At 38.1% G+C, this 14873-nt stretch overlaps 1 protein-coding gene across 2 annotated transcripts in view; it reads right to left on the bottom strand.

The window, feature by feature from the left end:
• Positions 1-14873, bottom strand: part of LOC145239818 (N-acetylgalactosamine kinase-like) — a 47243-nt gene that overhangs the window by 17965 nt on the left and 14405 nt on the right. For both annotated transcript variants that reach the window (XM_080103348.1, XM_080103349.1), the window contains exons 3-6: positions 14194-14282; positions 12307-12430; positions 8755-8992; positions 2082-2180 (exon numbers count right to left, since the gene is read on the bottom strand). In XM_080103348.1, the coding sequence (XP_079959474.1) occupies positions 2082-2180; positions 8755-8992; positions 12307-12430; positions 14194-14282 (550 nt within the window). The remainder of the gene's footprint in view (positions 1-2081; positions 2181-8754; positions 8993-12306; positions 12431-14193; positions 14283-14873) is intronic.

Here is a 14873-nt window from a genome sequence, read left to right as displayed (position 1 = left end):
CAAGTTCTATTTTAAAAAATTTTTCTACCTTATCAATTTTCTAATTTTTGGATATGATCATCTTAAATTATAGGAATATGTAGATACCATTGTTTTCATGAGAAATTCAATTTTACAATTTCCAAAGTTTCCTCCAATTCTGTAGAAGAGCCGATTCTTTTATATGGAGTTATCTCCCTTGAACAAGAGCTACAAGAGTTAGAATGATTCTATATAAACTGAGTCTTTCAAATGACGTATCAAAAAAAAAAAAAAAAAAAAAAAAAAAATATATATATATATATATATATATATATATATATATAATATATATATATTATATATAATTTGAGATTTGGTTTTGATTCAAGCTGATGAACCCAAGTCAATTAGATATTTTTTATTTTTGAAATTGCAACTTTATATAATAAAAACAAAACGATATAACCTTAATAGACACAAAATCTGCAAGAATTAACATATATTTAAGCGTATTTTACGATCTGGCTATGCCGGGCGTCCTTGCTAACTTGGATAAATATTTTTGCAGTTTTAAAATAGCTACAATAATATCAGAGCGTCTCCATTTACGCTGAAAATTTACAGAATGCCAACATTAATATTACGTATGAAAGTCTCCTGTGGAATTTCCACAGATCCTGCTAGTCCTACAGAATTAAAATAATTTTATTTAGGATAATTTTAAAAATCAGTTTCTGCATTTTGCCAATCCACTAAGAGTGAAAGCTCTGTAAACCAAGGGGGAGGTTAAGTTAGTTTGACAGCTCAGTAAAATATTTTCCTCTTTAAAATTCTCAATTTTATTTTTGGTAAGGCTACTTATTTTAGCTGCACTAAACAAGGAATATGACTTCAGGCTGGCTTTACTTAGAAAAGGACATCCTTCCTGTGACACGGTTTTAACCTTCACCTTAGTACGTTTGAGCAGTTTTCACAGCCAAAAGTGTGTTTTTATGTTTAAAATTTTAATCGGAGATTTATTTAAACCAAAACTTGGATATTTTTTTTGCCATGTTTTGAAGGAATATCACATTCAAACTTGATGTAAATCGTTTAAGCTGTTAAATCAATATTTACTTGTTTTTTAAAGAATAGCAACAATACAAGTAAAACTTACATTTTTTTAAGTCACTTTTGTGACAAGGTATTTTATATATTTTAAAAAGCGTTTTCATTTTTGGCAGATTTGATCTGGATTGATATTTTCACCTTGGTTTAAATAGATTTATAAAATAAATGCACTAGACAAAAACTCTGGTCGCAAAAATCCAAACATTAAAGTTCCATAAATGTTTTGTAAATATAACTATTGCTTTTACCTTTTTCAAGTTTTAGTTGCAGACTAAGACTTGTTGAATACACACCCTTAGTTATGATAAAAAGTCACTAAAGTTATTGTTTAAAAGAAAAAATTGATTTATATTAAACTCAAATTTTAATAATCTTGGTTACAAAAATCTAAACAAGTCAGTTATTTTATATTCGTTTCTGCCATTAAAAACTGGTTTAAATAGTTTCATTAAAATTATTTAAATATCCAGAAAATTAAAATTGTAAATATATAAAAACTCAGTCTTGGTTGCAAAACCCACTTGAAACATACCAAGATGAAGGCTAAAGCGGTGTCACCTGAAGGCTGTCATTTTCTAAGTGAAGCCAACCCGGGGCCCCGTACTCCATTTGGTCCTTTTAGATACACAAGTATATCAAAGACATCCTGCTTTCCAGAGTTTGTGTTTCTTAAAGCATCGGGGTGGGGAGTCAACTGAATATTAATGGAATAAAGTGACCAGGTCTATTTCAAAACAATAGAATTCTTTTGAATCTTGTAAAAAAATTAAAATCTTTGAATCAAAATGGATGTCACTTTGAAATGCATTTAAAATTGTATTATTTTATTCACCAAGTTAATTAGTTTTGCAAAAATTAAAATTTAATTCTTTGTATCTTAGCAACATCAGATTAATTCTCATTTTTACCGTTTTCATTTTTCTTTTAAAATGTGTGAAAGAAAACATACAAAACAAACTGTCTTAGCATATACCGATATTAAGAGTAGCAAAATGTTTAAGATTAAATACCTGTCCAGATTCTGCCATAAAAGCAATGGATTGGTCCATTCCGCCACCTTCTGTACCACAGTATCGTTCACTGGAGGCACACATTTCAGCCAACTTTATCTTTATAAAAAAAAAAAAAAAAATTTCAAATAGAAAGATATCTACTTGATAAAGTTCTGGAATTTGAATTATTTAACTGTGGTGCATACCCATCAAGACTCAAACTGAAAATCTTATTTGATCATTTTAGTTTTTAAAATAGCATGTCCAGATTTGTGTATTGCGACAAATTCTGGAGGTGATGTAGGATCATCCCTTTAATCCCCGTTTAAAAGGGGACTTGGTTCAGCCATAACGAGACTTCATCCATGAAGCAAGAGCGCCAGAACCACAAGATAAAAAGGAAGTGTGCATGCGTGCGTTCCATATGGACTTGGAGACAGCAGGGCATATTTTAATTTCAAAGTTACTTTGTATCAGTGTTCCTCCATAAGTTTTATACGGGAATGCATCTGATAAGTATAAAAAAAATTTTTCACCCAAGTTAACAGTTTCATACAATCTAACATCACAAGTGCATTTAAGAGTTATCACAGCACAGCCAGACAAGATCAGCTTATAAAATCCATTGTAGATTTTTTTTTATAAGACATGGGCGCATTCAAAATGGAGGTTTCTTTTTAGACCACGATTGAACCATGATACTTTCATCTTAAAGGAATCTATTTACAAATTTTTTTTATGTATATACCCACAGATTCTCTACAGTGCAATGTAGACTACAATGTGTTGTGGACGTAGTCACTGCAGGGAGCCATGTAAAGCCTCTTCCTAGTACATGGGGGGAAGGGGGTCCTAACTAGAAGGCAATCAATTTGATTTAAAAAAAAAAAAAAAAAAAAATTAAAAGATTGATGACAAGTATAGGATGGAACATTTGATCATTCAATCCTGAATAACATGGTCTCCCTGCTAGTTTAATGATTCATTCCTAGGCTACTTGACTAATGAATTTTGGATCACAGTAGCTATGCATAAGATCCATATGTTGGCTATTTAATCTAATTTTTGTGCAAAAGATTCAAAATTAAGATGCCTTCAATTCTTGTGAAATTGGAATAGGCACTAGCATCAATATTCCAAAAAGGTTTTTAGAAGCCATACGATCACAACCCATTAGTCAAAGGTTTAAAATATTTCAGATTTGCATTAATTTGGATCAATGTCAAAAGGCACCAATCAAAATTCCAAATTTCAACTTCTGAGAAATCTGATGCTTAAGATTTACATTTTAGACATTCCAATCATGATCAAAATCAATCACAGGATTTGATTCTAGAAAATAAGGATTCTAGACACAAGGTTTAGTATAAAATACTGATTTTAATCACATTAAGAATTTTTGGAACAGACAAAACAGGATTCAAGCATGTACCTCTGAAAGGAGTATCAGATATGGAAAGTCTGGTTTAATTAAGGAGCTGCAAAACATCTTACCGAGAATTACCGATTTTTATCAGGGGTTAAACTCCGGTCAGTGTGAAGCCCATTGAATATTACACATTCTGATAGAATTGCTATGTGGGAGCATTTTAGTAAAATAAATGATTGCATATTCATTGAAACTTGGATGCTAGATGGTTACAGAAGACCTGAAAGTCTTATTTAAAAAGAACACTTTACCCTTTGTCATCTCCTTAGAAGTCTTAAAGAGTATGTGTCTTGGATTCCAGATCAGTCATAGGATATGGATGTACTGCAAAATCATATCCAATTCTTTAGTTGTATTTATAGATCTATACAGAAGTGCTTAGTCATTCTTTATATTTGTACCTTATGACTTAATACTATTACTTTAGTTGACATATGTGTAGCAGAAGCAGCAATAACTAAAATGAGGGGAAAAAGAGCTTACCTCGGGTATGTCTGTTGTGTCACCAGTTGGGGGGAAAAAGAGAATTCCAAGATGGCGTCCGGGGGTTTTTATTAGCATTTACCTCATGCAACTCTCGGAAAATCACGTTTGTCTCATGTGATTATGCAAATGGATAATTCCCGGCCACTATAAAAGCAGGAGGCCAGAGACGAGTTGGCAGTGTCCTGCAAACTGTGGGTGTGGGTGTTTCTGGCGATTGGAGTGTGTCTTTTACCACGGTTATCACGGACAGGAATTCCCTCTCTTCTGGAGGTGGGCGATATTGACTATTTTGAAGTTGTACTGTTGCTGACAGAACATTTTATTTATTTATTTTTTTTTGCCTACTACATTTTTGTTTCAAGCTATTTCGGCCCGAATATGGCGAAGGTGCGGATAAGCAGTGATATTAAGCCGTTCTCTGGCGAGGGAGACGTAGCATGGCTGAAAAAAGTGAGACTTGTCGCACAACTTCAGCAGGTGGATGACGTAGCGAGTCTGCTACCTTTATACCTGGAAGGCGATGCACTGGCCCTCTACATGGAAATGGAGGAGGACGATCAAAAGAAAATAGACCAGATTGAGGCTCGATTAAAGGAGGCATTTACTGATGATGCGTTTGCAGCATATAGAAAAATAACTATGGTTAGATGGGCTGGTGAACGTGTGGATGTGTACGCCAACAAAATCAGGCAGTTGGTTGGATTGGCCGGATTCACAGGAGAAAGCTCAGAGAGACTCACAAAATTAATTTTTGTCACTGGATTCCCTAACACCATCTCAATTGCTCTTCAACAGGTGCCGAACATCAAAGCCCTGACCATGGGGGAGCTAATGTCGAGAGCGAGAATTTTGACGACGACTGGCGAACAAAATCAGGATGTGGTTGCGGCCACACGCTCACCCAGCAACAGGGCCCAGAATAATCCTGTTAACGTGACCTGTTTCAAATGCAATGTTAAAGGCCACCTTGCAAGGGACTGTCGAAAACGTGGAACACGGTGTTACCGTTGCGGTGAGAGTGGACACTGGGCTCGGAACTGCTCGGGAAACGAGCAAGGGGAGGACGCATAAGCGCCAGTCTCCTTCCCAACCAAGATGTGAACACGACGCTCCCGGTGATAAGCATCCATGTTGATGGGACGCGATGTTTGGCGCTTATTGATACAGGATGCTCCAGGACAATTTTACATGCAGACCGGTGCCGGTCTTGGAGAAAAACAAACGTAAATGTCAACACAATTGGTGGAATGTCCCATGCGTGCTGCGGTGTTGGAACGGTCTCTGTATCCACTGATGAAGGTGTGTCTGCCAGAGTCAATGTGTTGGTGGTGCATGGCAAGCCACTGGGATTTGACTTGCTTCTAGGGATCGACGCCATAAAAGCTCTAGGAGGTGTCGTTGTCAAGCCTACAGGATCAGTGCGGCTGGGCGCCAGGAAAAGTATTAAATGCGCAGCCATTTCTATCGATGAACCAGATTTCACTGCTACCTTTGACCATCAAAACCGAACGTGGACCGCATCGTGGAAATGGTCTGTGGACCACCCCCCTGAAAGGCTGCATAATCGAGTGTCAGAGTACCCAGTGCCAGCAGAAATTCGTGAAGAATACACGCAGGAGCTCCACACCTGGATAGATAATGGTTGGCTTGTGCCATACCCAGAGGATAAATTGGGACCCCCCAAAGGTCTAATTCCCCTGATGGCTGTGATACAGCAGAACAAAGCCAAAGTGCGCCCGGTAATGGACTACCGGGAGCTAAATCATTACGTAGACGCATTTACGGCCAACGCAGATGTTTGTGCGGCTAAGCTGCGTGAGTGGAGACAAAAAGGTGCTAACGTGTCTCTACTGGACCTCAGAAGAGCATACCTACAAGTCCGGGTCCATGAGACACTGTGGCCATACCAGACTGGAAATCAATGGGAAAAAATACTGTCTGACCCGTCTGGGGTTTGGTTTGAATGTGGCTCCCTTGATAATGAGAGCAATTGTCAGCGAAGTACTATCTCAGGAAGAAGTTATAAGCCGCGCAGCATCTGCTTACATTGATGACATTTTTGTCAATGAAGACGTGGTGCCTGCGACCCGTGTGAGAGAACACCTCGCGCAGTTCGGGTTGGAGTGCAAGAACCCGGAGCAGTTGAAGGACGGTGCACGGGTGCTGGGATTGGCAGTCAGGATGGAACGCAATGAACTGCGGTGGAAGCGAGGAAATGCAATTCCGGAGGCTCCCAGTATTGTTACGCGGCGAACAATCTTTTCCCTGTGTGGTCGACTTGTCGGGCACTTTCCGGTGTGCGGTTGGCTTCGTGTGGCTTGCGGAATACTCAGGAGAGTAAGTTCGGTAACGAAGGGCTGGGATGATGAAGCAAGGGACGCCGTACTACATCGTATGTTCGAAACCTTAAAATCTGCACAGCAGAACGATCCGGCACAGGGAAATTGGTGTGTGGACGGCAAAGAGCTGAATGTATGGGTCGATGCTAGCTCCCTAGCAATTGGGGCAGCCTTGGAGATGTGTGAAACTGTGCTGGAAGATGCATGTTGGCTGCGACCTGAAGATGACTCTCAACATATCAACTTGGCTGAACTGGATGCCGTATTGAAAGGCATCAATTTGGCTCTCCAGTGGCAGAGCAAGGTGCTACACATAAAGACAGATTCTGTTTGCGTATACCATTGGGTCTCGGACACACTAACTGGAAAAGCGCGAGTACGCACCAAAGCAGCAAGCGAGATGCTTATTAGGAGGCGATTAAGCACTCTTAAGGAGCTCGTGAAAGAGTACGGGCTGACAGTGGATGTGACGCTGGTTCCATCAGCACGAAACATTGCTGACCGACTGACACGAGTGCCACAGCGGTGGTTTGAGGCAATGAAAAAGAAAAACGGTCTTGACCCAGTGATAGGCGCGGTCCACACAGACGAGCTGGATGAGAGTCAAATCATGGCTATTCAAAGATAGTGGACATCCGGGGGTGCGACGCACTACCTACTTTGTCAGGAGAAGATGTCCAACCACGACAAAAGCAACTGTCAGAACGGTCATACAGAAATGCGAGGAATGTCAGTCCATTGACCCAGCGCCAGTCAGGTGGGAAAAGGGAAAGCTGGAAGTTAACGAGAATTGGCAGAGAATTGGAATGGATATCACGCATTATGGCACCTTCCATTTTTTAACTTTAACAGACTGTGGTCCATCGCGTTTCTCCATTTGGAGGAAATTGGCAAGGCAGGACTCGGCAAGCGTGATTCATCAGTTGGAGGCAGTGTTCCTCGAGCGTGGCGCGCCGCATGAACTCCTTTTAGACAATGACACAGCTTTCTGCAGCAATATGTTCCAAGCATTTGCATGTAAATGGGGAGTTCACTTGCGATTCCGCTGTGCATACGCTCCAGCCGGGAATGGCATAGTGGAGCGATGTCATCGTACAGTGAAACGAATAGCGGCTAGAATGTGTTGTCCCATACAGGAGGCTGTCTACTGGTATAACATCACACCAAGAGACGACACATCTCCCTCCACTGCGCCTGCCAATAGGATTTATCAATACGAAGTTCGAGTAAAGGAGACCAATCTCGCAACTGCGTCCCCAGGTCCCAAGAACAGCTTTTACCAGGTTGGAGATCGCGTATGGGTCAGAAGACCGCAAAATCGATGTACCACGAGGTTCGGCAAGGGTGAGGTGACCAAGGTGATCAGCCCTCAGTCAATTTTGGTGGACGGTGTGCCTCGTCACGTGAAGGATTTGCGCCCTCGCCATTATGTTGTTACATCGGAGGAAGAGGGAGACTCGGACAGTATGATGTCTTCTGAAAAGACAGAGTATGATGCAGGACGACAAAGAGGATTTTGAGCCATATAATGTACATACTGAAGAAGCGGAGGAAGGACCACCCGTCTTGCCTCTACGAAGGAGTAGAGGACAGAAACGAATACTGCCCCCCTGCCCTGATTGCGAAACACCGCCTATGGAGCAGACTGGTGGCAATAATGGCGATGAGGAGGATGGCAGGGAGGAAGTGCTGCCTCCGGTTCTTCGGAGAAGTACCAGACAGAGACGACTGCCCCCCTGCCCCATTTGTGATCATGAGATCAGGGGGGAGTGTAGCAGAAGCAGCAATAACTAAAATGAGGGGAAAAAGAGCTTACCTCGGGTATGTCTGTTGTGTCACCAGTTGGGGGGAAAAAAGAGAATTCCAAGATGGCGTCCGGGGGTTTTTATTAGCATTTACCCCATGCAACTCTCGGAAAATCACGTTTCTGTCTCATGTGATTATGCAAATGGATAATTCCCGGCCACTATAAAAGCAGGAGGCCAGAGACGAGTCGGCAGTGTCCTGCAAACTGTGTGTGTGGGTGTTTCTGGCGATTGGAGTGTGTCTTCTTTTACCACGGTTATCACGGACAGGAATTCCCTCTCTTCTGGAGGTGGGCGATATTGACTATTTTGAAGTTGTACTGTTGCTGACAGAACATTTTTTTTTTTTTTTTTTGCCTACTACATTTTTGTTTAGAAGTTTATTTTGAACAAATGGTTGGATTGCAGAAAGGATCAAATTTTCAGGATTACATGGAAATTTTGGCAAGGGAGGCACCTTTCAGTAGTTTTAAAAGGGACAGTTCCTCACTATAAGACCCGAAAATCAGGTCTCTGCATACATTTCAATAAGCATTGAAAGATTTTGCAATTGTCCAAACATTTTCCACCTATGTCGTAAATAACTCAACCTCTTAACTGGAAAAAAAAAACAAAAAAAAAACTATTCAAACCTTTGAAAACTTGAATCCATTCGAATATGCAACAGCTAGGGAAGAGCAACAGACGAGTGCACTTGAGCTAGAGAGTCCTGCACATCTAGGGATGTTACCATCAACCATACATTGTAAGCCACGCAACTTTTTATCTTCTGCATTATCTTTTATACCTTGAAGTCCGCAGAGGAAATAGGTATACCAAGTAACTGATGACTTGTCAATTGTTATGTTGTCAATGCTACATTCATGATCTCTGAAAGAGAAGAAAAATAAATGGAGTTATTTGCTGCATATCAGAAACTTAAGAGAAACAGACTGGAGTGAAAGTTCGTGACCCTTCGAAAATTTACAGAAACAAGCATTTAAAGTCTTAAAGATTTTTAACATAATACAGTGAAATTTCATTCATTTCAAACATCTTTACTTTTAGGAATAGCAAAAACTTCATTAATAGTAAACACCCAAATAAATGCCCTCACTGGAAATTGAAACAAACCTTGAGATCTTCAGTCTGATGTTCTAACCAACCTATTTAGACTTTAGAGCTTAAAACATTACTGCAACAAAATTATAGCTTTTTATGTTTCCATAACATCCATTTGGTAATGTCAGATTTGCAAATAGATATTTTCTTGCAAGTTTAAGTCTAAAAGATTTTGTAAATAGAAGTTTACATTCTAAAAAAAAAAAAAAAAATAAAATAAATAAATAAATAAATAAATAATAAAAAAAAATAAAATAAATTGTGAACTTCGCTAAATAAGGGGTTTTGTTTTATGGCATATCAGTTTTTCAAGTTATTCACTGCCAAATTTGGTATATGAGATATACAAGTCTGGTATATGTGAACATTTATATATTTAAAAGGGTCATTCCAAAAGTAATGCATCCTATTTTTGGAATAATAAAGAGCTATGAAGCTAAGAGTAGTACTATTAAAACCAGTAACTTTTGTGCTCCAGAATTTTCTCTACATAGTCACCATTCTCAATGCACTGTTACATCAGTTGCCGCCAAACTCATCTCCTAAGCCAACATCAGCTTTGTAAATATTAAGGCATTGATCAGTTATATTTTTCCTGCATGGAGGAATTTAATAAATCATGCTTCCGATGCATATCCATGACAGGATTTGCTTTCTTAGTCTCACACTATCAATATCTGCAACAGAGATGACACTTTCAGGTTATGAATGCATAAGTTCAGTCATCATAATGACATTTCCATTCCTGATCACTTCTAGTCTAATAAAATAGGAGGCATTACTTTTGGAACACCTCATCTACACCCGATTCACTTGTGAATCAAACCTATCATGAATTATTCTTAGGTTGGTTGGTGGTTTTACAGCATATCAACCCTTTTCAGGTTATTTAATGCCAATATTAATATATTTGCTTTTTTCTTCAAGTCATTTTCTATTTAACCCATAGTTGGGACCCTAACAAGTACTACCACTCAGTGAATCTGGGAGCAATGGCAATTAAAGGGTGGCTCCGCACTCCCCAAAGCCTGCAAGCTGGGGCCTCAGTTTAAGGTCATCCAGGATGAAATTATTCTAGGAAACATGTGCATGTTTGTAAACTTTATAATGCTCCACGCCTACAAAACTAAGATAAGCAATAAAAAATAAAGATTAGATACAGTTAACCTGATTCTGCTGTTGAGAGGCATCCATCAGTAAGTTAAGGCTGCCATTTTAGAAGATCTAGGCAGGACTTCAAATAGCTCAAAATTAGTACAGGGTTTTGAAAGTATCATGACCATTTGCATAAGGTGTGTCGAATGGATTCCCAGGTTGATTATATAGGATTGAACCTGGGTCTATCCCTATGATCCCAAAGATCAAACCCAGTTAATGCAGCGGAAGCACTGATTTACATGTAAAGGAAAGGGTGCAGCCTACCACTGGCAAGATCATGCTCAATCTCCTGGGACCAGGATATAGTGACAAGATTTCCTGGCAATGGCTACCACAATTACAGAAGCTTATAAGGCTTCACTTGAGGAAATTAAAAGATATCAAAATAAAGATCAAAAAAGGTATCCCAAGACAGGTGTCAAATCAGAAGCATGATCATGTGGCTAGGAAGTCCCACACGACTTCCCAGCTATGAAGCAGATTTAAAAAAAAAAAAAAAAAAAAAAAAAAAAAAAAAAAAAAAAAAAAAAAAAAAAAAAAAAGCTTTGATTTCCAGTGTCAGTGGTTGGAGGATCAACTTTTACAAAAATAGCATAAAACAATGGGAATAATGTGCAACTCTGGATGGTTCCAGATAGAGAAGGTCTAATAAATATACAAAGTTTTGTTGCTTTATTGGCTTGAGTGGGTGAGAAGGGGGAAAGACTGGTAGCAAACGAAACCATATGGAAAAATTGGTCTTTTTCATTTATGTTATGGATGGCAGGCATGGATGCAATAGGTTACATTATATAAGTTTAGTTACAATGTGTCTTCAATAAGTTCCTAGACATTTTTGTACAGGCATTTAAAATGGTCTTGGACTCTTGAAAATTCAGTATATTGCTATACATAACGATATGACAGACCAATTTTTATGATTTAAGGTTTAGATGTACGGCTAAAGCAGGAATTGAAATGCACTACTAAAGCCCAATTGTCACAACTGGTGAATTTCAAAACGCAATCTGGACATGATATGCAATAAGATTAGTTTTAAACTTGGGAAAATGCTACAGTAACATGGAATGCTTTAGACTGCTTTTGCCCCATCTTGCATGAATCGAGCATCAGTTTTTGAGTGGCATAAGAGATTCAAAGAAGGCAGGGAGTTTGAAGGATGATTAGGTGTGAATTTCATGGATAAGGAAATTGTGTCTATAGAGACAAGTGTACAATTTGATGTCCATGTGGGAAATGTACACAATTCATGGGGAACTGAAGATGTAGAAGGTTTATGCAAATGCACAAGTCCACAACTCCATCCTTGTTTGTTTTATGGCATATCAACCCTTTTCAGGTCATTTAATGCCGAATCCAATTATTCAGAAAAATTTAATAGTTTTTCTTCAAGTCGGTTTCTATTTAACCCACAGTTTGGACCCTAACAGGTATTACCACTCCAGGTCAGAGTGGACTTGGGAGCAATGGAAATTAAAGGGTGGCTCCACACTCCCAAAGCCCGCAAGCTGTGGCCTCACCATCATATCCAGGACCTGCCATCCTTGGAACAAATTTGATCAAGATGGGCATCAATAAGTTCAAGATGAAAGAGGCTGTTACGAGGGTCATTGACACTCACAAGAGAACTTTCATAGGACCTTCCAGAAGTTATTAGAATGGTACTACCAGTGCACTGCAGCCAGGAGGAGATTAATTCAAATGGGGGGGGGGGGAAGGGGGCTACAGTTTTATGTATACTATCAATAAAATCCCAACAAAAAGTCTAGAAACATTTTACAATGCATTTAAGTTTAGTTTTTAACTAGCGAAGTTACATAGATTAAAAAAGTCATTAAAATTAAATGAATATCGGAAACAATATGCAGGTAGAACTGGGAAGTTATTGAAATGGAATCTTAAGTTATCAAAAGTATACAACTTACTCAAATTCCGGATCTTTATTCGATAAAGATATCTTGTCATCATTTGTCATATGAGCAGCAATAATAATCGTCTGTTCTACGGCCATTGGCAACACAGAATAACCACAATAATCAATGTGTTCACCTAGGGAAGAAGGATGTGAAATTGATGGGTAACATTTACAGAAATATAAGACTGCTGAGACACAAGGTGAAGGAAGTGGAATTTGTGTGTAACACAAGACAGGTTGGTAACAAAACCAGAATCATATCCAAAGCACAATACTAGAATATCCATGATATACTAACACATTAAGATTTTGACGACACTCATTGCATAGGTAATACCATTAAATAAATATTTAACTTAATCCACAAAGCTGAAAGAAAATTCCCAAGTGAAATATAAAATGCAGGATTCAAACATGCACCTCTGAAAGGAGTATCCGATGTAGAGAATACCTGGTGTAAAGTTATGTTTAACAAAAGTAACTGCAAAAATTGTTTATTCCCAGCTCCCAAGGAGTAAATTAACTCCTTATTTAGCAGTATTACTTAGATAACATTCGGCAAGTCTTTTTTGGACTTTAATAAAGGGACTTAACCTATCTCTGGCCTGGTCTTAAGACCATCACTTACTCCCATATTTTCCTTGTGCTGCGAACTAAACTTGCTATCTGAACTGTTCTTCATCTAACTGAAAAACAGATTCTTTCAACGTAGCCATATTGAAATCTTTAGATTTCTCCCTATAAAGTCCAGATCTTATCAAGCTCAGAACTTATCCTTTCTATAAGACAGAGTCATTTGCATATCATTCTCTCTATGCAATGCATGACTTAAAACGTTCACTGATCAGGTTCCACTTTCCTACAAATGCTCAGACTTCTATTTGCCGACAGTGGTAACTACTGGTTAGTAATGGCAGAAGTTGCTAGGACTTTTGTCATCTACACCAAACTCTTGCAATCACATTGGCACCTGCTCCAATGATTTCACCAAGTTAAAACTTTGATAACCACCATCCAAATATATCATATCCAAAGTTTCGTCTGTATTATATTTGAAACAAATTACATGACTACAAAGAGGAAAGGAACAATGCAATGCATATGAGAAAAACAAAATGGGGAATGTTACACCTATAAGATCAACTAAAATAGGACAAACGGTTTACCTAAATTTTTGGAAACATGAAAGAAAATGTGAACTTGAAAATAATTTCTGATGAACTAATTTTATCTACAAGGACGTAGATATCTTTCACAATTTAAAGATTTTTTTACATAAATTCTACTTGTGAAATGCTAAAGAGTTTTGATAAAGGTAATGATAAAGGTTATCATAAATTAGGGAAATGTGGTCACAATGCCCTATCAGGCCATGCTGATCAGCAACTAAGTTTGAATACAATTAAAATAAAACTCCAGTTTCTGAACATTAGAAGTAAACCGGTCTGTAGAAAAGTTTTCTTGCATTTGGTAAAAGTCATTCATTGCATATTGTTTTTTTTTTTTTTTTAATTTCTCACCCATTAACAACTCTGCAAGGATAGATTTGTATTAGATCAACTTCTCATCTTTGTTATATTCATATTACCCATTATACTGACATTTCCACTACAAGGAAAATAACTGCAGGAACGTAAAATACTCTTATTGTTGGGGTAGAGAGAAGAGGGGCGGTTGAATCTTCAATGGTCTTTGATCTCTAAAGTTTGTCAAGGCAAACTGCCATTTCACCCTACAAGTAAGCCCAAAATAAGTCAAAATAGCCTCTCAATACGGAATGGTGCACCTTATGTTACTTCTAGTAACATTTAGCTGGACACTCCAGACCAGATGAAATTCTAATAAAAGTTTCAAATTGAATAAAATCTTTAATATTTGGAAAATAAAGTTCACTTACCTATGAGATTTACTCTTCCTGGTACAGAGGCGAAGAACTGCGGCAATTTGCCATACTTTTCTTTGAAGCTGGTTGATAATTCTTGATATCTGCAAGGAGAAATGTAAAATTAGATCCACTTTTCATACAAAGGCATCAGTAATTACTTGCTCATATTAGAAGGATAAAGACATCTACTTCCAGGATCTGGACAGTGTCTACAGTATGACCTGCAAAAAAAATGTCTATTCACTTTATTTCAAAATTGTTCTAGCTGGAGAAGAGGCATCCTAATCAAATGTCAGATCTTATACATTGAGATCTGAATATTCTAACCATCCCTTTAAGTGCAATTGTTTGTGCACTTGGTTCAGGTATATTTGCCAGGTGGTTTGATTTCAGCTTTTCATATTTAGTTATTTTGCCTGTTTCAGTCATTTAACCCAGCATCATGGGAGGGGGGGGGGACACTAACTTCCAGGGTTAATTCTTCTGGTAATATTACTGTCAGTTTAATAACTCCATTTTCTAGGTACATTGTAAGAATTGCATAATTATATTGGATGTACAACTTATTTCCAACTGTTTTTTTTTTCCAATAGGTTCAAGACATGCTAATTCCATTATTCACCTTTTTCACAGATTGGCAATTACTCCATGCCTTCCTATATGCAAACAAAAACAAGATCCTATCAACAAAC

The sequence above is a fragment of the Euprymna scolopes genome, chromosome 19 (genome assembly GCF_053919585.1).
Source record: "Euprymna scolopes isolate OS-2025 chromosome 19, ASM5391958v1, whole genome shotgun sequence".
NCBI classification, from domain to species: domain Eukaryota; kingdom Metazoa; phylum Mollusca; class Cephalopoda; order Sepiida; family Sepiolidae; genus Euprymna; species Euprymna scolopes.
This window is presented reverse-complemented; position numbering and strand designations above follow the sequence as displayed.